This window comes from Lathamus discolor, chromosome 10 (genome assembly GCF_037157495.1).
Source record: "Lathamus discolor isolate bLatDis1 chromosome 10, bLatDis1.hap1, whole genome shotgun sequence".
NCBI classification, from domain to species: Eukaryota; Metazoa; Chordata; class Aves; order Psittaciformes; family Psittacidae; genus Lathamus; species Lathamus discolor.
In genome coordinates, this window is record NC_088893.1 from 16,745,272 (window position 1) to 16,772,897 (window position 27,626).

At 44.2% G+C, this 27,626-nt stretch overlaps 1 protein-coding gene across 3 annotated transcripts; it reads left to right on the forward strand.

Moving 5' to 3' along the window:
* Positions 1-3,169: 3,169 nt before the first annotated feature.
* Positions 3,170-22,689, forward strand: NME5 (NME/NM23 family member 5). 3 transcript variants are annotated; one of them, XM_065690398.1, is made up of 11 exons: positions 3,170-4,395; positions 4,837-5,403; positions 7,839-8,005; positions 9,755-9,960; positions 10,292-10,392; positions 13,126-13,244; positions 15,291-15,373; positions 17,149-17,289; positions 17,400-17,520; positions 18,475-18,612; positions 22,118-22,689. In XM_065690398.1, exons 3-8 carry the CDS (start codon positions 7,877-7,879, stop codon positions 17,156-17,158), a joined length of 648 nt encoding a protein of 215 aa, XP_065546470.1. In that variant the 5' UTR covers positions 3,170-4,395; positions 4,837-5,403; positions 7,839-7,876; the 3' UTR covers positions 17,159-17,289; positions 17,400-17,520; positions 18,475-18,612; positions 22,118-22,689. The 3 variants fall into 3 exon arrangements, with proteins under 3 accessions (XP_065546470.1, XP_065546472.1, XP_065546471.1); XM_065690400.1 differs by lacking the exons at positions 3,170-4,395; positions 4,837-5,403 and adding an exon at positions 6,786-6,859; XM_065690399.1 differs by lacking the exons at positions 3,170-4,395; positions 4,837-5,403 and adding an exon at positions 6,824-6,859 and having other exon boundaries at positions 7,811-8,005.
* Positions 22,690-27,626: the final 4,937 nt, after the last annotated feature.

The following is a 27,626-nucleotide window of genomic DNA, read 5'->3' on the forward strand; positions in this document are numbered from 1 at the left end:
AGGAGAAAAACAGAAATTGTGCTTTGTATTGGGAGGTGGTATAAAAAATAGCCCCTCAATACAATAGCTAATGTCAAACCACTCTCACTTAGTTCTTGCCACAAGCATCACTGTCTGGTCCAAGCTGAGCTTTCTGCTTTGATACCCATGCACATGAGCACCAAGACTTGCACTGTATTTGTTACTGAGATTACAACTGATTCTCTTACAATACCTGGATTTTTAAATCCTCATCCATAAGGGCTATTTGCTTCTGTAAATCTTCCCCCCACACCGCCTTTTTACTGCTCACAAGTGAAAAACTATTATAGCAATTTAAGTGCGCAACAATACATGAGCCTGGTGTGACATATGTGATGTATCAACCAGATGCTCTATCCATAATGGATATTCATTTGAAAATAATCCTGCACACTTTCAGCCCAAGCTACAATAGTGCAGAATTTTATCTTCAGAGATGCTAATCTCAGCCAGATTGGCTGACAGGGATAGGGTATGCTACGGACAAGCTCTACAACCAGCTCTTCAGGCTAATGTATAAGGTCAGGTCTAGTAAAGACAGTACAAACAATACCTAACCAGTACACCTGATAATTATAATGTCTGCAGGATGAGGTGTATACGTTACTGATAAAGATACTCATCTTTATGAGGATGTATTTTAAATTGTTTTTCTTGCATTGAACTTTAAATAAAATGTTAAAAGGCAAAGAAATTTTTCTAAGGTAGTCTTTAGCCTAATTTATACCATCTCAGAGGAACTTACCTGACATCCAGTGAGAGAACTTGTGATATTTTAGGAAGCTTTGGCTGAAACTGTAAACCTATCAGGTCTGTACCCAAAAGGTAAAGTTTGCGATGAAAAACAACTAAGCTACTGTCAGCTGGCTGTATTCATTTACACAGTGCTGTTAGCTGCTTCAGTTGGAAAATGCCACGCTTTTGGTTAAGTCACTACAGGGAACCTAAGGTCAAACTGATATTTGCAGGTTGCTCTGACTGGCTGAAGCAGTAAATGCTACTGCTCTTGTGCTCTGTCCACCCTCTTTCTGCAGGTTTTTATGTATGCAGAAGAGTCAGCTGGCTGCAAAACACATCTGTAATGAAGTTACAAGCTTATAGACCAGCACCTGGGAGTAAACTTGGCAGTAGTTGGTATGAGTCTGTCATGTAAGACTAGGCTCTGCTGATGGGTGTAACCTGAGTTCTTTTGATGATCTCTTTATTACTTAATTCCCCTGCAAGATTCACAGCCCCAAACAGCTCCTTTGTATTTCCTCAACCTGTCTCCCCTTTCAGAGCTCTTGCACTGGTACTTCAGCACATCTTACCCTTTTCCTGCTTTCTTTAACGATGTACTCCTTTCCAACTGCCCATTTCTCCTGGTCAGGTCCATCTCAATCTCTCATCTTGGCAGTTCCAGACAGCAGTTCCTAGGGCTCTCTGTGATTCCCAGCAGCCCCATTACGATAGCTGTTTGATGCCTTCTATGTCCCATAGCCAACAGCAGTATATTAGAGTAGTTGTAGACTGGCTAAACACCCTGGTTCGAAAACTGAGTGGTGTGAGTGACGAGGTAGACATGGAAGACTGAGAAACTCGAGAACATGCGCTGTTAGGATTAGTATTTGTCTCTCCAGGCCCCATCATGCCACTGGTAACTTGAAAGAATTCCTCTGGATTGTGACTTGGGTTCTGGGCTTGCATTTCACTCCCCACTCAAAGCCTGTGGTTAATCAAAGCAAAATACACACATACCTGCTTGGGTGGTAATTCTCCTTACATGACACATTTACTGCTGAGAAAAAAGCTATCATTCTGTCTGCCATTTTTTTAATCCTGTAATTACTATGATTATTCATGTTGTTGACTGAAGTTCAATTGAATTTTACTTGTGTATGGTCAGGTCACAGGCTGCTGACCATATACAAAATGCCATGCTATAGGAAGCTTCTGCCTGAGATAGTCTTTAAGCACAGTATAAATAAATGTTATTAATAACTATGCAAGTAAGCTCATTGATTTTAATGGTACAGCTGAAACTAATAAAATAAGGATGGCAAAAAGGATGCTTTTTCCTACATGGAATTAAGATGATGAGAAGATGCATTTAAGGAAGCATTGGCAATATAACTTACAAAACAAATAACCTTATTTAACTGATTGCCTCTTGCAATTTGCCAAATAAAAGGGTGTTATTGGTTTATTCACACATTCATTTATTCATTGTGGATAGTATCACACTGAATACTTATCTCTGAGCTTAGTGGCCTCAGGGATAATCCAAGCTAGTATTATGTTAAACATTATGTGGAACAATGAAAGAGCCAATGTGTGCAATCGTTGCTGTTCCAAAAGGTTAGGTAAACCCCTAATATCTACATGCAGTATCTATACAAAATGCCTATATACAGATGAGGAGGAGCTTTATAGAAAATCAGTTGGAAATGCTAACCTCTATAGATGTTCAGCAAGACCTGAGCCTGTGCAAAGTGGTGGGATAAAGCAGGAGACTCTATTTGAAAGTGCAGTAGTGGGATTCAGTTGTACAGGCTGGCAGGAAATAGCCTTTCAGTGTGAAACAAAAGGTACCTGGGACAGAAGAGCGTGTGAATGGACTTGCAATTGAAGAGCAACAGTTTTGTGTGTGATAGAGAAGACTGGCTCTGGAAAGGTGTGGAGAACTGACACTGGAAAAATAAGAAAATAGTGTTGCGGAGCTTTCTGAGCAGAGCCAAATGCTTTATCTGTTGAGGCCAGAGAAAAAGATGTCAACAATAACTGAGATGAGGAGAGTTTGAGTGAGATTCCCAGTCACGTGAATAAATAACAAAGATTGTGCCCTGGCTGAGATTCCCACAGCAGTTCAGAGCAATCTGAGCTCAAACAACAAGTTCCTGACTGTCAGTTTATACCTGCTCCTTTGCACAGTGGGCTGTAAAATAGCTCAATAGAATAGTGGTTGGTTTACAGACAGAGGGTTTGTTTCACACATGCTCACTGACAGAACTTTAAATTACGATGGAGACACCTGAAGTTTAAATGGAGGCAGTAACACCTGTATTTCTGCATCAGGATGGTGAGCTAGAAGGGAAGGGAGGAGAGTCAGGATCAGCGCTCACCACTGCTCTTGCAGAAAACGGGAGAAAACATGGGGAAAGGTAAGCTGAAACTGTCACTGGAGAAGCAATAGGTGAGAGTAACTGTACAAGCGAAGATCAGACATGAGCTGGCTATGCTACATGTGACTGAAGGCCAAAGAAGAGATTGGTTTAAGATGGGTTGAGAAGCTTCCGATGACAGGAGGAAGGAACACCAAGTTTAAGGGGATTTAGGGTAGAACAAGATAAGAGATGCCATTGGAAGACTTGTAAAAGTAAGCTGACAGGAGGCACTTCTACCAAAGGCTTGCGTTTGGTTTCTGTTGGCCTTTTCTTCTTAGTATGTAAAAGAGACCAGCATATCTGTGTGGGTGCTGGGGGGTCAGAGCAAGCCCAATGACTAAAGCTGTGAACAAATGGAAGAGTGGGTGTGAGGAAAATCAGGAAATGAAACAGAGTGAGGTTAATAAGGCAAGCGGAGTTACAGAAGATGTGTAGATAATATTATCGTTATTGCCACTTAGAGATTTGTAGAAAGGAGAAGCATCAAGAGAGTAGTTTAAAGAAAATGGTGCAGTAGCAAGCAGAGGGGAGCAGAAAGAGAGGCTTGCCAAGGGTTAGTCAGCAGCAATGCAAAGCTAGCTAGGAATACAGGAGGGCAGATAAGCTGCAGTAGAATTGCTTAGCTGTAAGAAGGCAGAAATGGAAGAGTGAGCTGGCTTGCAGGAGAGGAAGTTTGCTTGATGACAGGGTTTCCGCCAGAGACACTTCGCACTGCAAAAGCAAGGATGAATGAAGCAAGCTGAAGGTAAGCTGGTGCTGTGGGTGTGACAGTTTATCATGAGAGACAGAAGCAAACAAGTCAGTGGCGGATTAAAGTTGTGTGTGGTAAATGTATAGCTAATAAATTGCTGCTAAAGCACATACATGTGCAAGCTGCATTTTTAATCAATGCAACTAGTTCGTATTGCTTCTTTAGCTTTTCTTCATTCTGTTATTTTCATCATTCTGTTTTTCTGTCCTTTTTTCACCAGTCTACCAGACATCAGTTTATCCTCCTTGTTGCAGTGTTGGAGTACAAAGCTCTGAAGTAATATTTCTCCTTCAGAAGTTACTTATCTGTTGTTACTTGACTGCAAATGCACCTGCAGCCACGGTCTTTCAGTGTTGTTATATTCCACACCAGCTAAAAATAAGCAAGAGAACCAAGGCTGGTTAAACAGCTTAACAGATAAGATACAGCAGCAAAGCTATGCCCTAAGAGGTATTCAGAACCGCAGTGATTAGTTTCATTGTCAGTGTAATTTTATCCTTTTTTTTATTGTTTCTTTTCTGAAAAGCACACCCCTGGCCTACAGATGTTAGGGAAGATGCCTCAGGCCAGCATTTTAGTTACACGGACAGTTTTTTAAGCACTATAAAGATAATAAAAACAAGATAATGATGCTAACGCAGGGTTGCAAAGTCAGGTTTGTGGAATCCGAGGCTTTAGAAGAACCCTCTTGAGATCCTACTACTGTAAAAAGACGTGTCGTTGTTAGGGAACACAGGAGGGTATTTTCTCTTAACATGTGGGGCCACTTTAAATTTGCAAGGCTGCATTATTAAACCATGGTGGGAAGCGAAGCAGGAGGAAAGCCGGTGTAATTGGCTGCAGCTCCAGATGCAGCCGCCCGCTCATTGGAGAGCGGAGGATTCTCCGAGGTACTAAAATTAGACAATCTCCACCTTCCAGAAATGCTGCTGGAAACAGCGAGGAGCAGAAACCCCGACACAGAGCGAGGGCCTGTGGTGGGGGCCAGAGCGCACAGAACCCTGCTCCCGGCCAAGCTGCAGCATCCAAGGGCACACAGAGATTGATGTCTTAGCTTGGTTAGCTGAATAAAGCATGCCCACAATAAAGACACTGCAGGAGATGAACGTTAGCAGTGTTTTACACGGATATTAAATTCAGCACTTCTTATGTAATCACAATTCTGAAGCGTTCATCCAGGCTGAGGAAGCCTTTGAATTGAAATCCAAGCTGTCAGACTGGTGCTCATTGACTTTGAAATGAAACCATCTTCCTAAATGAACTCTGAACTAAAACAAAATGGTGAACTCTTTCCATCAGCCTTTCTGTTTAATACTTTTAAATACTATCCGTTACCTCTGTGTCCTTGCAGTGTTTATAATGTCTTCAGATTCCATACTGTACAAGGTATCCCTGTGGAAGAACCCCCAGGTGCCTGTATCAGTGAACAAAGTCTGCATCTGAATTACTCCATCTTGTGCACTCAGGACCTTTATTTTGGTTTTTAAGGTATGTGAATAAAGACTTCAGCCTTTGCATTTCAAACATATTCCAAACTGGAATACGCAAGGAAATACGGGTTTTTTTTTCCATTTTTTTCCAAACTGGCTGCAAGGAAATAGTTTTGTTACTCGTTTCTATTGTCACATTATTTACATTACTCATGAAGAAGATGAAGGCAAAGCGGATTCTTCTTACACTATAAACAGCATTTGCTGTTTCCTCTGCTAACCAGGGTACAGTGTCAGCATCTGTGGCTCTTAAAGTGAGGGGGGTTTGGGTTTTTCTCCTTTCAGTCCGAGTTCAGTAAAAATTGAAGCCGATAGACTTGTGTTTGTTGGTGAACTTGTGTTTTATTGGTGAACTTGAGTTCAGCAGCAGGCCAGAGGTGTCGGGAGCCCCTTGGATCCCTCGACTTGTGATAAATGGGCACTAAAAGGGGATGAGGAGGAGCGTGGTGCGGTTATCGGTGCCGCTGCACACCCGATAGCGCGGGGCCAGCTGGCCCGTGTTCAGCCCCGGCAAACAGAGCGGGCAGCAGCGGGGCTGGGAATACCTGAGCCCCCAGCACTTGGGACTCCAGGCCACGGGCTCGGCTATGGCACGGATGAGCACATCGGGTGTGCGGTGACGGCACTGTAATTGCTCCAAGTAGGAGCAGCCCTGGAGAGCTGGGGAAACAGGGAGTGTTGTGGGAGCAAACATTGGCACAGTGGCGGTGGAGGCTGGTAAAAATCCACAGGAACCGAGCTTCCCCAGCTCCGTGGTTCACCTCGTTACGGTTTAACCTGGAAAACAGCGACTGTTTCTTACTTGTTATGTGTTTGGTTTTGTGGTAAGTAGCTCTGGGTAGGCACACACATAGAGAAATCGATGAAAAACACTGAAAAACAACATTGGAGAGCTCTAGATTCAGGTTAGCGTGTCTGCTGTGCCAGAAGGCAGCGTGCTGTACGCTGATCCCGCTGGTGTCAGGAAGGCATGGAAACAGGAAACCGCAGGCACGCTCCTGCAATAAATATTAATATTTAAATACCCCGAAGAAGGCCTTGCGTGCATATTCTTCAACACAAGGCACTACCTTCATGCACAGGGTCGACCAATGCGAGTTGTGGAGTCAGTCCACGTATCAACCTCAGTTTCTGAACGTTTGCTGTGCGACTCCCTCAGCAGCCTCGAGTGTGAGGTAAAACCAACATACAGCTTTGTCAAAATAGAGAAATACGGCTTTCATAGCGCTCCCGCTGCTCCCCTCCTCGTTCCCGTGTCCCACAAGGTGCCCATGAACACACAGATGTGACCCTCGGTTATCTGCCCTAGGGCGGCAGCCTCCTGCTGTCAACTCCCCAGCCGCCATCTTGGGTCCTCCCCCTGCCCAGCGCACAGCCGAGGGGCGCGGAGGCCATCTTGTGGCCGCTCCGGCGCCGGCCCCGCCGTCGCCTAGCAACGGCGGCGGAGCGAGAAGGTGCGTGGCATGGCCCGGGTTAGGCCGGGCGGGGGGACCGGGCAGGCGGAGCGGGGTCTGCGGGGAAGGGGGAGCTGCTCCTGCGGGTCTCGGCTGCAGTCGGTGCCGCCGGGCGTGGGTGCCTTCAGCCCGGTTCGCAGGTAAAGGCAGCCCCGCGGTCCTGTGCTCCTCTCTGCATCCTTCCTCCCTGGTGGAGGCTGCCGTCTGTTCAACCAGATTTGAAAGAGAACGGGGAGTCTCAAAATTGCAGGTACAGGAAAGATCGCTTTAGATCTTTCTAAAAGGTCTAAAAGAGAGCGTTAACTGAGGAATTGCATCGGTTTCTGCAGCAGGGAGCCAGCGGATGGCTGGGTACCGTGTCCTGTGGGGTGCAGGTGGGGAGAGAGGTGGGGAGAGAGGTGGGGCCGGGAGCATGGAGGCGAAGGGATGAGGGAGAGGAGGCGGTCACAAGTGCTCACAGGTCCGTAGGCAGCCCATCTGCACTAGTTCTGCTGATCACAGAGCAGTTCTGTGTTCTAAGAGCTTCCTAATGTCCTCAGAAAACTGGAATTTGAGTCCATAAATACAGGAATTACATAACAATTAAGAAGTCCCGTGGGGCTTACAGGTGGACTCTGGGCAGTACATCCCACAGCGCAACCTGCAGGCAAGAGAACCCAGATTTGGGGGTGGCACACACGGTGGATGGGGATGTGCACAGCAAGGTGTGCGATAACACTTCTCTATCTCATGTATTGTCCTAGTGAAATGGTAGAGCAGTTTACATCTTATAATTGACACTGAATATATATATTATAACTATTATAACTATAATAACACTGAATTTTCCGTCTTTTCCACAAACTGCTACTGCACTGAGAAATGGGAGTGGGAATTACAGAGCTAACTAACACAGAGTAAACCTCCCATGGCTTTTGTGGCATGGGGGTGACCCTCTCTGCTCTTACACAGTGGAACTCCAAACCTGGTGTCGTTGCAGTGTGAAAGGGGCATACGAAGTCCAATTTAGAAGCCGAGATGCAGATGTTAATGCCCGAACCTCAGATTTTTGTGGAAAGAACTCTGGCTGTCATCAAACCAGATGTTGTTCATAAAGAAGAAGAAATAGAGGATCTCATTCTCAGGTCGGGATTCATGATCCTTCAGGTAACGGGCTCTAGAGAAAATAACCGCACTCTGTAAGTCAGAACAAGACTTTAGCAGTTAAGCAAGTGATTAAAAATGAGCTTACATTTTTCACATCATCAACCGCTGCTGCCAGATTCCATGTTCCTGGCGCATGGAACGGGACAGACCACACCGATGGTTTTGCTGACACACAAACCACGGACTTAGTCAACAAACTCGGCGTTAGCAAACACGCAGCGGAGATGTGGGCACTCCGAAGTAGAGCGTGTGGTGGGTTTGCAAGCGGGCACTTGGAGCCCTGATGGATGTAGCCGCCGGCCAGGTGCGGTGTGACCACTCTGTGTCACTGCCCCGATGTACCCGTCCCGTACGGCCGAGCCCCGTCTGCGCTGCCCGGGGCTCGGAGGGGCTCCGGAGTGCCGAGCTCGGGCGATGCCCGCCCGGGCGGGCCGCTGGAGGGCGCTGTGCCCCCGCGCCTGCCGCCGACCTCGCCCGTGACTGCCCACAGCAGCGCCGTCTGTTCCCCTTCTTTTCCCCTTCTTTCCCCCTTCTTTTCCCCCTTATTTCCCTCTTCTTCCCCCTTCTTTTCCCCCTTATTTCCCTCTTCTTTTCCCCTTCTTTCCCCCTTCTTTTTCCCTCCTTTTTTTCCCCTCCTTTTTTCTCTCTTTTTTCCCTTCTTTTTCCCCTTTTCCCTTCTTTTTTCCATCCTTTCCCTTCCTTTTTCCCTTCTTTATCCCCTTCTTTTTCCCCATCCTTTCTCTTCCTTTTTCCCTTCTTTTTCCTTTTTCTTGCACCCCTTTTTCCCCATTTTTTCTTATCACTTTATTTTCTTTCCTTTTTCCCATTTTTCTCCTTTTTTCCTCCCTCCCTTTCCTTCCTTCCCTCTCCCCCTCCTTTCCCTTCCCTCTTTCCCCCCCCCCCTTTCCTTTTTCCTACTCCTTTTCCACCTTCCTTTCTTTTCCCTGGAAATGCAGTGTTTTTTCTTATTCTTGCAAATTCCCCTTTTCCATATTTGCTCTTTTTTAATTTCTTCCCTTTCTTATTTATACAAAACATATGAAAAAAGAGAATTTTTTTTATTTTTTTTTCTTTTTAATGACAGGGTGTTTATAGCATCTTCTGACGTCTGCAGTGACTTTTGGCACCAAAGCCATTAGGAATCAGAATTTGTGGTGCTCTTGTGCTGCGCAAGTTCAGGCTCAAAGAATGAATTTCACAATAATTCTGTTAATTCTTTCTTCTTGACTGCCCTGTGCCTTCTGATAACCTCCCAAACCTAGTCCTGGTCCTAATCCTGGCCACATGTGGGTAGGTAGCTATTGTGAGACTCAGAAATCCTGAAAAATAGAACAATTGCGTAAGTACCAGTGTGGGCAGAAGAGAAAATGGTTTAAAAGTAGAACATTACGCTGGAGCAGGCGAACAATTAAATCCTGCCCTTGTAATGCTCTTCACTTTCTCTGTGCGGTGCCCTGACTGTGCTTTAAGTCACACAACAGTTACAAAATGCTGTAGTTCGCATAGGCTAAAAACACACCTTATTCAAACAGCCTGTTTGTCTGCTTAATTAACTTGGAAAACTCTTGCTGTTTGTTACTCTTATGTCTTGAAGAGGATCAGATCTTGAAGAATCAAATTAGGCTGGGAAATGTCTCTGTTTTCCTGCATTTGAAGATGTGACACAGTACAGGACTGTATCTGACGTATCAAGCTCTCTTCATTTAGCAAGCCTTTGTTAATTCTTTGTTTCTCTTTTCCACTTTCTAGAAACGGAAGCTGCAGTTAAGCCCAGAGCAATGTAGCAACTTTTACGCAGACCAATATGGAAAAATGTTTTTTCCTAATTTAACAGCCTATATGAGTTCTGGACCAGTAGTTGCTATGGTTCTTGCCAGATATTGTGCAGTCTCGTACTGGAAAGAACTGCTTGGACCATCAAACAGCATAAGAGCTAAGATAACGCACCCTCACAGGTAACTCATGGATTGGTCTTGGGAAGCCAGCAGGATCTTGTAATTCTCTCAGTTGAGGCTAGAATTCCTCTCCTTTTTGTTTTTATGTTAGAGATACAGATTTGGAGTGACTTCAAACTCAAAGCTTTTCACCTTTGTTCTTTAGTATGCAAAGTTCACCCATTTAAAGGGGAATGTTGAGTGCATAAACATATATTTTAGATAGCTACTTATTTTGTTGAAAGCCAAGATCAAGCCTTTGCCTTGTTAATTAGTCCATATACATTGATTTTATATGCTCCTGGCAGGGATTTGCGGTTGCCTACCAAGCAGTTACTTTTCTTGTTCTTAGCTTAAGAGCAATCTATGGGACCGATGACCTGAGGAATGGGCTTCATGGCAGTCGCAGCATTTCCACAGCAGAAAGAGAAATCAGATTCATGTTTCCAGAAGGTAAAATGGTACAAATAATACACTGCCAGTCTTTGGAGGATAGTGTCCTTCCCTGTTACAACTTGTCTCTGCCCAGACTCTAGATACAATAGGATTTAGAGGTCGGGCTTGTTTGCTTTATGAGAATGTGTGAGTCTTTATGCACAAGCTTTTCTGCTAAGGAAAGGCATACCAAAACATATCTGAAGAGCCATTTTAGTTACAGGAATTGCTTCTGCTTTTCAAACTGTGGTCTGGGAAGTGGAGCAAAGCTGGTAAATGAGAGGAAAGGGGAAGCTCTTACACTCCAGCACATGCTTGTGGCATCCCCCCAGGGATGTCTGTTGGCTTGAGAAGACGGACTCTTCTTGGGCTCAGGCTGAGTAATTCCTGTTCAACAGCAGCTGGATGCCCTCATAGTGCAATTCCAAAGTTAATATGGAATTGCCAGAGAAATGTGTCATAAAACTTTAAAGGGCTGGGAGAGGATCTCTTGTTTGTAATGTAGGAGTTGAATGATGCCTTTTCTCTTTGGCAGAAACATACAAGGGAAACTGCTAGAAAAAACTTGGGGTTTTGTCAAGTGTATCAGTTTAATAATACAGTTTAATAATAATCAGTTTAATAATATCAGTTTAATAATCAGTTTAATTAATAATCAGTTTAACTGCACCACCCAGTTCTTAGAAGGTAGGTGCAGGGACTGTGAGAATGAAGACCTTGGGCCCACTGTAGGAGAGGATCTGGTTCAAGACCATCTTAAAAATCTGAACGCGCACAAGTCTGTGGGACCTGATGGAATCCATCTGCAGGTCCTGAAGGAGCTGGCGAATGAAGTTGCTAAGCCACTGGCCATCGTATTTGAAAAATCATGGCAGTCAGGTGAAGTTCCCGACGACTGGAAAAAGGGAAATACAACACCCATTTTCAAGAAGGGGAAAATGGAAGACCCGGGGAATTACAGACCAGTCAGTCTCACCTCTGTGCCTGGCAAAATCTTGGAGCACATTCTCCTGGAAGGCATGCTAAGGCACATGAAAAACAACAAGGTGCTTGGTGACAGCCAGCATGGCTTCACAAGGGGGAAATCCTGCCTGACCAATTTGGTGGCCTTCTATGATGGAGCTACAGAATTGATGGATAAGGGTAAAGCAGTTGATGTCATCTACCGGGACTTGTGCAAAGCATTTGACACTGTCCCACACGACATCCTTCTCTCTAAATTGGAGAGATATCAATTTGATGGATGGACCACTCGGTGGATAAAGAGCTGGCTGGATGGCCGCACACAAAGAGTTGTGGTCAATGGCTCGATGTCCGGCTGGAGACCGGTAACGAGTGGTGTCCCTCAGGGATCGGTGTTGGGACCGGTCTTGTTTAGCATCTTCGTCGCTGACATGGACAGTGGGATTGAGTGCGCCCTCAGCAAGTTTGCCGATGACACCAAGCTGTGTGGTCCGGTTGATACGCTGGAAGGAAGGGATGCCATCCAGAGGGACCTTGACACGCTTGTGAGGTGGGCTGATGCCAACCTTATGAAGTTCAACCACGACAAGTGCAAGGTCCTACACCTGGGTCGGAGCAACCCCAGGCACAGCTACAGACTGGGCAAAGAAGAGATTCAGAGCGGCCCTGCAGAGAAGGACTTGGGGGTGCTGGTCGATGAGAAAATGAACATGGGCCGGCTTCAGTGTGCGCTCACAGCCCAGAAACCAACCGTATCCTGGGCTGCATCAAAAGGAGCGTGACCAGCAGGGCGAAGGAGGTGATCCTGCCCCTCTACTCTGCTCTTGTGAGACCTCACCTGGAGCATTGTGTGCAGTTCTGGTGTCCTCAACATAAAAAGGACATAGAACTGCTGGAACAAGTCCAGAGGAGGGCCATGAGGATGATCAGGGGACTGGAGCACCTCCTGTATGAAGACAGGCTGAGGAAGTTGGGGCTTTTCAGCCTGGAGAAGAGAAGGCTGCGTGGGGACCTAATAGCAACCTTCCAGTATCTGAAGGGGGCCTATAGGGATGCTGGGGAGGGACTCTTCGTCAGGGACTGTAGTGACAGGACAAGGAGTAATGGGTTAAAACTTAAACAGGAGAAGTTTAGATTGGATCTAAGGAGGAAATTCTTTCCTGTTAGGGTGGTGAGGCACTGGAATGGGTTGCCCAGGGAGGTTGTGAGTGCTCCATCCCTGGCAGTGTTCAAGGCCAGGCTGGATGAAGCCTTGTGTTGGATGGTCTAGTGTGAGGTGTCCCTGTCCATGGCAGGGGGGTTGGAACTAGATGATCTTGAGGTCCTTTCCAACCCTAACTATTCTATGATTCTATTCTATGATAATAAAAGATGTTGGACTTCCCTACAAACCTTACCCATTATAAACCATGTCTCTTCTCCTCACCCTAACAACAAAGCAGGACTTCAGGTGAGATTTTTAGGAGTCTTCAGAAACCAGCTTTATGCTGCAAGAAGGAAGTACTAAACTCGTGCCCCCAGTGCATCTTCAAGGATATAGGTTTTCCCCAGATGATCTGATTTCCTTCTCTTTCATAATTGGCTATAATTAGTAAGATTACCTCAGGGACATTGTAAAGGGGTTTAGGTAGTTTCTTTGCAGTCTGTTGTGGGAGAAGCTATAAAAACCATTATGTATTATTAACTTATTAAGGAAAACAGAAGCATGCATATAAACAACCTTTGAAATAATGCCTTTTTTAATCACTCTACAAGCTGCTTCTCAACACCTGTGGTTGCTCCTTACAGTGATTGTGGAGCCAGTTCCAACTGGACAGAGAGCCAGGGATTACTTGAACTTCTATGTAAAGCCCATATTACTAGCTGGGCTCACTGCACTGTGTAAAGAGAAGCCAGCAGACCCAATGGTATGTACAGTAAATCAGTGTTGTGCTGTATGCTTTTTGATACACCTGCTTTGTGTTAGGGAAATCCCTGTATATAGGAAAGCTACTCTTCTGTGCTGTTTTAGCTACCTGCTAATGAGCTAATCAAATAACATTTGCCTTTCAAGACACTGATTGGTTTTTTAACAGATGAAGTGAGGGCCAGCATTAAAAGAAATCAGCCTTAGAAGTGATTGGGAGAGTGGGTTTGGGTGGTTTCTGCAAAAGTGTTTCTAACATGCAGTTGTTACAGATGGCTGGAAAGGTAAGAATGTATATGATGTCATGTAGAAGTTTTTACTTAATTTACTGTTTCTGAGGTGAGTTTGAGATGAAATAACTCTCATACAGTAGATACTAAGTGAGATTAGATGCTAGTTGCACTGGTAGTAGTTACATAGTTGAGTAAAAATCTATAGAGTTCTTAGCAAGGCTGTCTGTATTGTGTCATTGTGCTTATTTAATATTAATCCTTCATTTGAATAACCTATTATTTTGACTATTTATATATAACATATATTATATGCAGCATTGATTAGGATTCACTTGAGTTGCTCCACAGTTCTACATGAAAATGAGTTATGGTTTTTTGAAGTGAAACCCATCTCATGTAGTCAACCTGATGTGCAGAAAACTCTTCAGTTTTCTTGTGACCCCTTTCCAGTTGTCAAGCTGATGCATCTTGCCCTTCTCTCACGTATTATTCCTTTTAACCATGGATGTCATTCAAGTTACAGTTCTTAGTGTCAAGCCTAGAGTTAATTTCCTGTTGTTTTGATGCTGTTTGGTGTTTTTATCAGTCCCTAAACAGAATTAGCTTTCTTTCATCTGAAAAATATGGTAAATGTGCTTTTGTGTTCTCAAAGTTCAAGTCGTTCACACTCGTGCTTCTTTAAGAATGTAGATAACTCATCAGTGTGACAACTTACTGGCAGCTGTGGTGGATTCTAGTTCATTATCAGGTTTTTAATCAACATTGCATTTTTTACAAGATACATTTCAGAAGAAAAGCCTGAAAAATAATTCAGGGGTGTTTCTATGTGATATACACGAGGTCAGATTAAATGTACTTTGATTGTTCCAGCTTTATAACCTGTGCACTTGATCTGGATGTCTGGCACTATTACCATAGAAATCTAGAAAGCAGAGATGAAGAAGTCTTTTTATCCATCCCTTTGCCCAGAGGCCACACCAATTGTAGCTGAATTTGGGGTGATTTTTTTTTTACCACCAAATAGTCTTTCTAAGGGCTTTTGGGCTTCTGTGTTTGTACCTGGTAATAAAAGAGAGCATTGCTTACCTTATTGGTCTACTATCCTATCAGTTCTTCCACTTCACAGTAAACTACGAAGTAGCATTCCAGAAACTAATCATCAACAGCCTTGTGAAGTAAATAAGGACGTGTTAAAAATGTCTCTTTACAAGTGGAGAAATGGAGGTAAAGGGTTATTTTGCCTAAGGCCAGGCCGGGAGTGGCAGATGAAATTAGGCCATTCCTCCCTTGCACATTGTTACGTAAGTACAATGTGCCGGAAAACTTAAAAGATTAATTTCAAGAAGTAACCATGTTTGGGGTTAATGTTTTAGGTACTATAAGGTGATTTCAGTGCAAAAGACTGTCACTTTTAATTAATTAATTCTTAGCTAAACTATCTCTAAGTGTTATCAGGAGTAGTATTTCATTAAGCAGTTTCATGCCTATTGTACAGCCTCAGTCCAAAATAGAGTTGACCAGGTTATTTGAAGTATGGATCGCATGTTCTTATACATACACAAAGATAGACATTGCCAGGAGAAGTTTTCTGAAGGTCAGTGTGAATAGTTCAAAAGCAATATAAGCTGTGAGGGTTTAAAAGAACACTTTGAAAAACAGGTTATTTTGTGCATCCATTTTTCCTGAAAAATCTCAGTTTCACAGCATGGCAGGAGAGTTTCTGGATCAGGTTTCAAATAATGCCTTTAATATTCTCCCATACACTTAACAGAAAACAACAGAACACTGAAAGTGTTTGGGGTTTTGTTCCACAGATCTGGCTTGCTGACTGGCTGATTGAACACAATCCTAACAAACCCAGGCTACAGCATCATGGCACCGAGAAGAAGCATCAGGGGTGAGAGCTCAGACGAAACCACCTTAAGCATTCCAAGTTCCAGATCTATATTATAATTTTCAGTGTATCCCTTGGCTATGGGATCGATATTATCTGAAGTTAATGTTACCATCATAACTACTCATGTCTTCATGGAATAAATAACCTTACACTTAACAAGGGTGTAACAGTTGTAGTTTCTTTTCTATTGATAAAGCGAATGTAGAATCACAGGATAAATTTATGGTGTGAGGTGATTAGAATGAGTATCTCAGTAAGTGTGACTTAGCTGCTGTTCTCCCCATTTATCTTGGTTCGGCTGTTTGGGGAGAACAAAATCACTTGCACCACTGTAGATTCACAAATTACATAGAGCTGGCCCATGCTTTGAGAAACTGGGAGTTGTGTTTGGGCATTGTTTTAGCAGACAGCAATTCCATGATGAAGGGAGGTGCTTGGATGTGACCTGGAAAACAATTACTGGAGGTGTATTTGCAGCTTTAGTATCTTAATTGCTGATTGCATCACTGAGCTAAGGTCACTCTTCAAGGGGATTCACTTGAGCCTCATATATTTTGTCAGAATGTAATTTGAAGGTCCACTGAATGTACCTTTCCCATCTTGGTGGCAAAAGGCACAGTGATTATAAATCAGTCTTTGATTTCCATTTGAAGCCACAAGAAGGTGTATTTTAGTCAAGGACTAATGCTGTCTTCCAATATTTGTTTGAAAGAAAGGTGCTTAATTGGAACATCTCACCTGAAGGGTGCTTTTTGCTCTTTAAAGGTATGCTGATTCCTGTTGTGTTCCTTATGTTGTTCACACGCTTGAACTTTAATGTGTTCTAAGAATTTCAAGGGAATGGGTTAGGGGCCATGCTGTTGAACAGCAATGGGTTTTGGGGGAAGGTTTGTGGGGCTTTAATTTTCACTGTTAACTTCAAGCTTTGTATATTATGGATTGGCTGGGAGAGAATGTCATTTTCACAGCTCTGAAACATGAAACATCAGTGTGCTTGGTTAATACCAAACAAACAAGCACTTTCATCGTTTGTTTCATCAAAAAACTTTTTCCCTCAGCTTAAGGAATTACTAGAAACATGAGTCATTTCTAACATTAAACTGTGTTTAGTTGCTTATCTTCTCAGTGGAATAAACCACTATTGCCAGCCCAGAGAATAAACCTCAGAAAACTGGTCCCTACAGTACTGAGCCCTAACAAGGAGAAAGCCAGCCCAAGCCCTCAGATACAAAGAAAAACGTGAGGTGGTTAGAAATACAGTGAATAGGTGTGTTTAGAAGTAATTTGCCTATAACTATTGCCCCTATACGTATTGGATTGCCCCAGTTCCAAGGCAGTTGCACTTTGTGGTTTCCTTCAGCCAAACTAAGACATTTATTTCTTTTTTGAAGATGCCAGAAACTAAAATCTGTTGAATTCACAAGACACTCTCCTGTACTTTGTTAGTTACTGTGGCACTTGCTTTCTTATTCTGATAACAATAAATAACAATAAATGCTTAATAAATACCTCCTTTATGCTACTGCTGGAGCTTTCAGTTTTGCTTTTGTGACAGTCCTGTGGTGTATTGTATTGGTAAAAGATCATAACTTCCACAGAGAGTATGTGCCCTTACCAGGAGGGGTAGGAGAAAGGGAAAAGCAGCTGATGTTGCAGCTTTGTAACCCTCACAATCTAAAGTTTCAGTCATTCAAGTGTATGTCTGTCATCGATTTGATCAATATTAGAGGTGACACCTTCAGTTGCTGACTGGTGTTCACTTCCATTTTTCCAAGGGAAAGGTAGAAAGAGAGATGATCCCTTCATCCCTCGGGTGCCATCCAGACTCCCTGTCTCTGTACACTGGACAAGTATTGATCCAGCAAATCTCACAACTGAGATCTGAAGAACCTGCATTAATAAGTAGGATGTGGCAGGTCAGTGCTGGGAATGTAGAGTGGACACCAGCCTGGTCCCCTGGGGGAGCTGTGGCACCACTGGAGAGGCTGGTGGAGGTTGTGCTGCTTACGCTCCTTTTGGTCTTTAGGTTTTTATTTGGCCCAGAGTGGTATGAACTTGGCTGGTGTTATAAGTCCATATCACAGAAGACACAGCTTTCAGTTCATCTGTTTTTCCAGAGCTGTCTTACTATTTGGTGTATCAGCAAGGTAAGCCGCTCCCCGTGGGAACGAATGACCTGTCTTCTCCCTCTGTTGAGTCAAAATAATTCCCTTGCTGTTGAGTTTTATAGGGTATTTTTAACTTGGAGGCAGTTCATTTTGGTTTTACTGCCTGAGTGCTGGGATAGAGCTATGTCCATAAAACCAGCGGCTCAGTCTGTTTCCCATAATACTGTTTTTCTCCTGGAACCTTGCTTGTTGTATGCTTGCTATCACCTGCACTGGGAGTTAACTCTTGGAGCTACACAGATGGAGCTAGTCTTAAGTATGATTATCCAGCCTTTGGTTTCATAAAGGATTTATTTTCTTTAAGAGAGGTTAAACCGACAGGAACTTTGAACATGAAGGTGGCAGAAAGCTCAATCAAAGCCAGTTCCTCCTTGCAAACGTAAGTCAGAGCATTCAAGCATGCCAAGCTTCAGGAATGAATTGCTGTTCAGAGCTTAGGACTTTCATTCGGCAATTTTAAGTAGAAAAAGTGTTCCATGAAGATTCTTGTGTAAGAAAAGAGGATTTGTCTGACTTCCTTCAAGTTATTAATCTTGAGCATCCTTTAAACAACAGTTACCTAACCAAATTGGTCCATTGGTGATAAACTGATGGATATTTGTCTCATGGCACTACATGAGGGGAAGGAGTGACTCAAACTCTCTTTTTCAGTGCTGCATTGTAGTGACAGATTCTCCAGAGACACAAGGATCATTATTAATTTTAATTCATCAAGTCAGAGCAGTCAGATTAAGATAACTTGTGTTATTCTGGACAGAATACATTGCTTGGTGTCAGTGCCACCCAACAGCAGGGGATCTTGTGAAACTGCTGTGGTTTTCCAGTTTTCTTTCTAAAAAGAATCTGAAGACTAATTATTGTGTTGGAAAGCGACTCTTTACACATCATAAAAAGGTAACTTACAATTGTTTTTACATTACACTTTCCTTTTAGATGCCAGTGAGTGGATTTGTTCCTGGATTAGAAATAAGGCTTCAGTCCTCTCTGCTGATTACCTTCTGCTTTGCTTTACTCCAGCAGACTGAGCTCAGACCAGCATGGCAATGCCACAAGGGCTTTCACAGAAAGCAGGTACTTTCTTGTTCTGCTGTTAGTGAAATAGACAAACTTGGTATCCTTTGGATGGTAAATCAAGAGCAGCTGCCTGTACCTAGAAATCACGCACAGTCTGGATGAGCTCCTCTGGGTGTAGAGTGTGTCAGCAGCATGACTGATGTGTTGAGTCCCCATGGGAGGATGCCTGTCAAATTATTGTTATGCTGCCTCCTGCCAGGGCATCATGGAGGAGATGCCATAAACTCAGGGGAGAGCCTATTGTTGGTCCTCTGAGTCAGAAGCCAGGCATTGTTGTGAGGCAAAGCAGTTGGTAGGAGAAGAAGGCAGCTCCCAGACAAGTGAGTGAATGATACTGTAATAATGATAACACCGAAGGATTAAGAATTCTCTTCAATTTACTGCATGTGTTTTACAGCCAAGGGAAGCGACGCTTTCACACAAAGTATTTTATGTAGTGCCTTGCTGGGTGCTTGCGTTTGACTTGTGTGGCATCATATGTCCCCTGAGACACCTGATTCATTCTTCTGAGGCATCATTGTTTAAAAAGTAAGACAGTGGTACCACATCTGTAACTTCTTTGCCATCTTTATTTAAGACTTTATTTAAGTCTTCTCACCTGGCATCTGTGAGCCAGCCTGGATGGATCATCTGCAGTGTTAGAGAGAATGGCAGGAGGCAGTTGGGTGCAGTCTGTCAGAGAAATCACATATGAACTCACCCTAAATCCCAGCGAATTTTTATATGCAAGAGCCTAATTTGGCTCTGAATACTCTTGGCATTAGTAAACTACTCTGAAACCACCCATGCTTCTTTATCGTCTATTTATAGTTGATACCTAAGCTCTCATTTCCTTGCAATGGGACGGCTGGTTTTCTGTTACGTTCCCAGAATCCATGCTGATTGCCAGAGTAGGGAATTCTGCACTTCCAAAAGCAACATCTTATTGCCATGCTGGCTGTCGGTCCTTATCTCTTTTAGGAGTTGTAAAGTCTTTCCTTACTGGGTGGCATTCCTGCTGCAGTGTGAATGACAGCAATGTCTTGTACCAGTTAGTTTTGTGTCAGGCCTCATCCCTCCATGTGAGAAAATTCCCAGCAGTATTTAACGCACGCGTGCGGATAAACCTCCTGCATGCACCATAAAGTACTTTACTATGGGCAGTATAAAGCAGTCATTACAGGGCGATGTTTAAACTTCTGAGATTAACAGTCTCTCAATTGCACTTACTTGTTTTTATAATGTGTAATTTAACAGCTGAACCATGGAGAGCTCTGGCATAGCAGCGTCTTCTTAGAAACAGTGCTTCCAACTGGGCCTTCAGTTTGCTTCGTTGTAAATTCAGAGCAGTTTCATTCTCTGGTTAAAAGAAAGAAGGAAAACCAGACCATTTCTGGGAGCTGCGCACAGGGTATGTTACAGAGAGTCTGAAATGTATTGTTGGATGATGGCATGGCACATTCTCTGCTCCTATTGAAAGCAAAGATTTTGTGTCAGATTTCTCTGTGCCAATCCTATGTTCTGCATGCAGAGCACTTGTTACTTGTCATTTTCGAAGGCAGTTGCAATGGTATTTTTTGCCTGGATAAGGAAAGTTTGATCAAGCCTCTGTTTGAAAACCAGATGCTTTATTCTGTGGCCACCACCCATCCAGACAGCCCTGGGATCATTCCCTCCTGCTTTCTACTTCCAACCAAACTATCCCAGGAGGCTGTTTCAGAATCCTGCTATTTCTTCAGAGGTCTTCCACGTAAATATACTGCATTGACCAGCAAAGTTTTGACCGTGACTGTCTTTGTTTTGCAAAGTTCTCTTGTAAACAGGCACCACGCTGGCTCCCCTGAATAGCACCATGAGTGCAACTGAATGGAAGCAACAAAGGCGTAGGAAATGAAATGTCCATTTGGTTTCCTATTCATGTAAATGATAGTTTATCGTGCTGATTATTAGCTTCATGTAGTCAGGATCTGTGACTGTTCTGAAGCCTTTTATTGCCTTTTTTAATGAACTGCAATAAAACTTTGCCTCACCTGAGCACTTTCTCAGTGTCGAGGCATTCTCCAAACTTAGTGCTATAATTGCTACTAATTCATCACTACTTATGGCAAGGAATGTCACCATACTACGAAGCAGCCTTGATGTATCTCTACCATTTGCTCATTCTCTCTGCAGCATGTTTCTTTTTGAGAGTACATGGGGTTCCTGGAATGAACAATGTTAAGTAATCCATAAACATAGTTTTAATAAGGATACCAAGCTCCTTTAGAACATCTCTCCTCAGTAGATCATGCAATGCGGTACAAAGGAACCGGCAGGGCACAAATGGGACAAGTGTGAAGGTCAGGGATAGAGAAATGAAATGACTCTCCTTGGGGTCATCCTTTGAAGCAGCAGGAGGGTCAAGAATAAAACGCATCTCTCTCTAGTTTCAGCTTTGTGTCTTGTCAGCTGAGCAGGATATCAGTATATCTCTTCAATTAAAAAAGTGCCTGCTTGTAGTTATGGAGATTTGGCACGATGTACTGGGTCTGTAGCCTAATCTCATGTCTTCTGAGTCAATGTGTCTCTTCTCTGTCTTTTCTGGAAGAGGACACAAATTAAGGCTGCTGGACTTTAATTCAGGCTTGTCCACCAGTATTCAATGTGCCTAACATCTCAACTTCCCCATCTGAACATGGGCAAGCATTCATCTGACACCTCACAGACTGCTAAGGTTGAACAGTCCTCTTCTTGAAGCATTAGTGCTTGTGCACCTATTGCCTCCACTAGACATGGGTGATTACACAAGCAGATGGTTACTGCATGTGCACTGCTGGGACCTGCACGTTGAAGTACCTACTCATAGGTAATAACGGGGAGTTTAACACTCATGTTCTCCAGGTTTGCCAGACCTTTGGTGCTTGGATCATTTGCTATATCCAAATATATGCATATTCTATATATCAAACATATATATTTGATAAGGTTTTTTGGAGGTAGCGACTGTTACCTGAATATGTGTAGAGAATGTCTGTGTGGTCTGATGTTTTAATGAAGAAAGCTGCTGTCACTGCAGTAGTGCCTGTTACAGGTTTGGAAAGGAGTTCTGGACTTCCTAAATCAGTGATCAGGAATTCGTGGCTGGTTTTCTTTCACCCCAGATGAGGCTTATTTTTAAATATAGCATATATTGCAGAATAACCTGGAAGAATCAGTTGTTTAGCATCTTATAACAATGCCTTATAGTAAATAAAATTAAGCCAAAACAACACTTGAACTGCATATAGCCATAAAGAAACGTCTATGTAATGCAGCTGTGAGAGGGGGCAGGTGAGGAGTTATAATGGAGAGTGAGAAATTGTGCTTCATCTTTGGAAGTGAGAACAAGTCCAGCCAGTACAGTTCTGCTGAGGGTCTCTATGTATTGAACTGGCAGCAGTTCAGCTCCAGCCACACAGATGAGTCTGTGACCAGGAGGATCCGTGTCTCTGCTCTAGCAGGCTCTGCCACTGTTCTGATTTCTGTTCTGTGTTGCTGTCTACAGCCATTGAAGGCAATGATCCAAGAGGAAACCACACAGTGTGTTCACTTCCACTGTCTTTTGGAGCTGTGAAACAAAGAGAACAGGTAGAGAAAAGGCCAAATGAGGACAGGTATCTTCTCTGCACGCTCAACTTTGGCTGCTTGTGTCTTCCTCTGCTCCTATAACACTGAAATAACACATCTTCCTATGCCCCCACCTTGCACATATTCTTACTGTCCTCTGCTCAGCTCAGTGATGACTGCAGGTGTATGTGGGATGGAGTGACTTGGACAGAGAGAGCAAAGACTGATGGACAATTACATTTTCTAGCTATTTTCCCCTCTAGCTGCTTTTCTGGGGGTTACAAACTGTTGATGTGACCTTCACCAGCTGCTGTGAGGGGAAAGATGTAAGGTAAAGGATATTTTTTAATTGAAATTAACAGATTTGTGTGTGCTTTTATAGATTTACTGCGCAATATGATGTTGGGCCATGTCCTTAGATACTATAATATGGTGTAGTTCTACCAAGGTGAATGCTATTGTATCAGTTTGGGTATGACCTGAGAACATAATGTCCTGACAGTATAAACTGGCAGCTTTGGTTTTTTCACTCCTTTGTCCTGACAAGAAATTGGATCTTTATTTATCTAGCCAGTTCCAATGAAAATCAATTGTTCCATTACCACTAACGTTAAACTGCAGTTCTGCTGCAGGTTTTCTTCCTTATGGGTCAGAAAGTATCGCACAGAAGAACTTTCACAAGTCACTATTTGTATGTGTGTGTGGAGTGGCAGTACCTGGGTTTCCCAGTAGAATGTGTCTGTTACATACACACATGTGTAACATTAAATCACTTCTGCTCATAGAGGTTGTATGGTTTGCACACTGGTCCAGAGGTGTCAGATTGCTGATGGGAATTTGTTTAATATTTAGAGGGAGAAGTTGTCTTCTTAAGGTTTCTTCATACCCTGCTATAGCCTGCAAGGGGAACATGTTGGGGCATGTCCTTTTGGGTTTGCTTTCAATAAGATGGCAATTCTTTATTTAAATACAAAAACATGGGAATGCCCTTTCTTCCCCTCCTCTCAAGTATGTTTAGGTAACTGAAGCACATTCACACTTGGAGGGATGAGCCTGTTTTGCAAGGGAAAACCAAACATTCCAGTGCAGCTAATATTGCAGCTCCTCTGGTGTCTTAAGTTCAGGCCACAGCAGGGGCTGCAGACACCTAAGGGGAATGCAGTAACTTTCTGGATCTTTTCTTTGGAAAAATACTAAGATGAGTCACAATTGACCCATTCAGCTAAATCAGTAAGGCTCTGCAGGTGAGAGAAGAGATGGGGAGTCTAAGTGAGGTTGCAGTGGGTAGAGGCTGCCCTGGGGTAGCCTAAGACTCTACATAGACTGGGCAGTCCTGTCCTTGCCATCACTGCTGTTTTACCTGGCTTTCCTTTATGGAAATCAAGACCTCTTTGGCCTCACTCTCTGGTTTCAAGAAGCTGTTGCTTTTTTGAATGACTGTAGGTACAGAGACAACATCCTGGGAAGGTATCTAGACCTTCCCACATGATGGGGACTGTGCCCATGGGAATAGCTGGTGGCACATTTTATTCCAGGCTGGACTCTTCCTGACTCCTGTACCAGCTATCTGACCCTCCAGCCACACTGTAAGTTTGCTTGACTCCACTGCAGTGGATAGGGCATTTTTCCTTGGCTGAAAGCCTTTGTAAACTGATCCCAAGCCTGGGTTGGTTTTATTTGGTGGACGGTTGTTTTGGTGGTGTGGGTTTTTTTCCCTGCTCAAGTAGTTAAACTTGGTTTATGAACTACACTGAGCCATCAGTTACTCATAGGCTCTGCTACTCATCTTGCAAAAAAGAAGTATTTTCTTTTCTTACATCCCTTCAGGCTCCATCAATACACCTGTATTTGTCATTGCAAGAAGCACAGTTTTGCTCCCTTTCTTACAACCTCCTCTAATCCATCCTTCCTTGCTCCATCCCTGGCAGTGTTCAGAGGGTGAACAGCGGGGTTGGAAATGGATGAGCTTTAAGGTCCCTTCCAACCCAAACTGTTCCATGATTCCCTGAGATGTCCAAGCCTGCTGTAATGATCTTGATTATCTGGCACACCAATGGACTTGGTCCAGGTATCCTGTGTCATGGAATGCAGCACTCTAAGGAAAGAAGGGGCTCTCTGGAGCAAGCATCAGTGTGTTGGCACAAAATACTTTGTTCCTCTTACATGATTGATGTGGAAGTTGCGGGTTTAAGTATATGGGGTATGTGTAGGATCCTGAACAAGTACCTATAGCTGGTGGGCAGTGGGTGAGAAGCCAGTTGGGTGGCTCCAGGCCTTCAGCCCACTGTGATCTCTTCTTGCATTGCAGCGAGTGTGTTCTGAAATGCCTAAGTGAGCACACAGGCTGCTGTGCTGCTTTGCCAAGCCAGCTGCATTACTCACCCTTTCCCCAGCTGTTTGCAGTGCTGGTATTTGCATGTCGTGCCCTGCAGGCCTGTGGGGAAGTGAGTCAGGAATGGGGTTTCGCTGGAGACAGTTACTTCTTTTGCAATAAGAAAAAGTTAAAGGAAATATGAACAGGTGTCAGGAGCTGCTGGATATTTAGGGGAATATACATTAAAATAAATGGAAGGTAGAAGCTGCGCATCACCAGCTGCCTGATCCATGCAACCTGGAGCTGTTCTTATGCATAGGTACTGCTGAGGGCATTCCAGTGAAAGAACACTGTATGTTGTCACAGTGACTTGCAATGGAAAGCCCACAGCAGCAGCAGTCGGGACAATAAGTGCTGTCTCATCAGCTGGGCTGTCCTTAGGAAGTGAGGACTGTTTCCAACCCAAGTGAAATCATAGAATCATAGAATCATTAGGGGTGGAAAGGACCTTAAGATCATCCAGTTCCACACCCTCTGCCATAGGCAGGGGCACCTCACCCATGTTTCTTCCTCAAGGACTGGTGCATGGATTAGCACTCAAACCTCTGCAGAACAGGCCAAAAGCCAACATGTGGTAGGGACATAGCGGGAATTAAGAAGGAAAACCACCACATCCAAACCCTTTTATTAGCATTTTTGTTGTCTTTTACCATTAGACCTTTTCTGGTTTCATGTATGTGGCTGTCTTGAGAATCGCTGTCTCCAAGGAGGCAGAGAAGTGTGTGTGTCTTCCCTGGAACCTCAGAAAATAAGGGTATATTTTGGCCCATCACAGAAACACACCGGTGAGATGGGTGAGCTGGACATTTCATGTCCCATCGCTCGCTGTCTGCCTTGTGCAGTACTTGTGGAGAAGCCCCTCAGTGATCAGACGGCTGCCAAATGAGGATGGATGGACCTGCAGTCGGCAGAGCAGAGGATAATGCAGACCTGCCGCTGCGGCTCTTCCCCCTTCATCCCTAGTGACAAACTGCTGCTGAGCGTTGCTCCCATGGGGTACCTCTGTCCTTGTACCACATCAGCACTGACCCACTTGTCTCAGCAGTGCTTCACCACTTTCTGTTTCCATTTTTTTCCAGCCTTTGGGCCTTAATTTCTTTTTCTCCATCACCATGTAGCTGTGAAATAAGTGTCTTGGGGTGAAGAGGTCTGTGTGAAGAGCTGTCCATCATTCAAAACACAGGTCGTGGTGGCATCTGTTCCAGTGAGTAGCACCTGAAGGACAAGGCTTTTATTCCATAACTCCCAAAAGCCGGTAATCTCCAAGGAAGAAATGGCCTGTCTGGGAAAATAAAGCAAGACATGTAAATTGCTTTAATAGGAAGCTTTATTGCATTTATAGCTCCTCAAAAAAGAAGCCAAACTACAGGCACAAGATCACAGATGAGTTTATTTTCACATGTGGATTTAATAGCCTACCGCGATGTAACCACGGGGTTAGTGCCAGAAAAAGCCTCCAGGAAAATAGTCCCTGGGGTGAGGTCAGAGCCCGCTTACAGCCGGGTTTAAAGGAGTGGGATGAAGGGATTTAGTCCGTGGTTACAGGCAGGGTGGTTCATACGATACCGAGCAAATCACAGTGATGTGGAAATTAATTACACCTTCCTCACAGGACAGAGAGAGTGGAAGTGCCCCAAGACCAGCTCTGGTTTAAAGCTCAAAGGAGTGGGCAGGAGCTGAGTGCCACTCTCACAGCAGTGTCTGTTACTCTGCCCAAGCATTTGCTTGATCACAGTTGTAACTGAATTTGTGCTGAAAACATACAAAGCCCCTGCGCTTGGCTTCACATGAAACCTGAGGCCTTCTTCACTGAAGCAGAACGGTGGCAAATCCATGGCCACAAAAGCTCCCTTTGGAAAGGGAAATAATCTAAAATAACCCAAATAACACTCCCCAGTGCTATGGCACTTTGCTAGGTTAAAGCACAGGAAACGGTGAAGTTTGGGCTCCATCCTGTTTGACCATTTACACTATCTCCTTATCAATGTACCTGGCCTGGGGAGATTGGATGGTGTCTGGATACAAGAGGTACAATTTAGTGCTTCCAACTGCTTGAGAGGGACGGGGCAGTGATTTGTGACCTCTCTGGTGATCAGTGAGATAAAGCTCTGCAGTGGGGATGTCCTCTGCCCTGCCACTGATGCTGGTCAGAGCCAGCCCAGGCTCCCCATGCACACCTTGGAGCTGCATGGAGGTTGTGACCTGATGGCTCCCAAATCCTGGAATGTCTCAAATCCAGATTCAAGTCTTGCATCCTGCAGTAACTGGGGGAAGGTGGTGGTGGTGGTGGGGGGTGTTGTAATGAATTTACTGCTGTCAAAAGCATATGGATGTTTCATGGGGAATTTAAATAGCAGTAAAACAGATGCTGAGACTGGTACCTGAGAGGATGGCAGCACACAGTGGGAAAGGCCATGGCACAAGAAAGAACCAGGAGAATAAAGCAGTCCAAGCTGGGAGCTACAACTGTGTTTGCCCAGGGATAACTCTTATTCACTTAAGCACATCAGAGCACAAATGAGGCTGCTGTATTCCTGGACCCAGGCTGGCTCGAGCAAGGACATCCCGAGAGTCTCTTCCCAGTGCTCCCATCCAGGAAGTCCTGCTGGGGCCAGTGCTCCCTTGCCAGCAGAGACGTCCCCCGGAGCCACATTTGGAGCCTGCCATGGACCAGAATTACCTGTTCTCAAGCACCCGCAGTGCTGCTGCAGTGCTGGGATGCTCAGCACCTTGGGAGGGGTTCGGGGCTCAGTTAATGTCATTATTCTCCTGCTTATTGCCTTCAAAATCCACTCAGTGATAGAGAGGAGGTGCCTGCTCCCTGTCATAGGTGATGGCAGTGAAGCAGAAGTCCTGGTTGGCAGAAGTGGAAATGGGGAACAGGGTCAGAGTGGGTTTAGCTTCCCAGCACTGGCTAAAAAGGAGAGAAACAGGAATTCCTGTGTTTAAAGCTGCCAGCTGTAGTCTTGATGGGTGATCCCACGGAAGCGTCAGGCCGGGAGCCATGGTCTTGTGAGGAAGAAAAGTCTGGAACTGGGAAGAAACAAGGGAACTGTGTCTCGCCTTTGCCTGT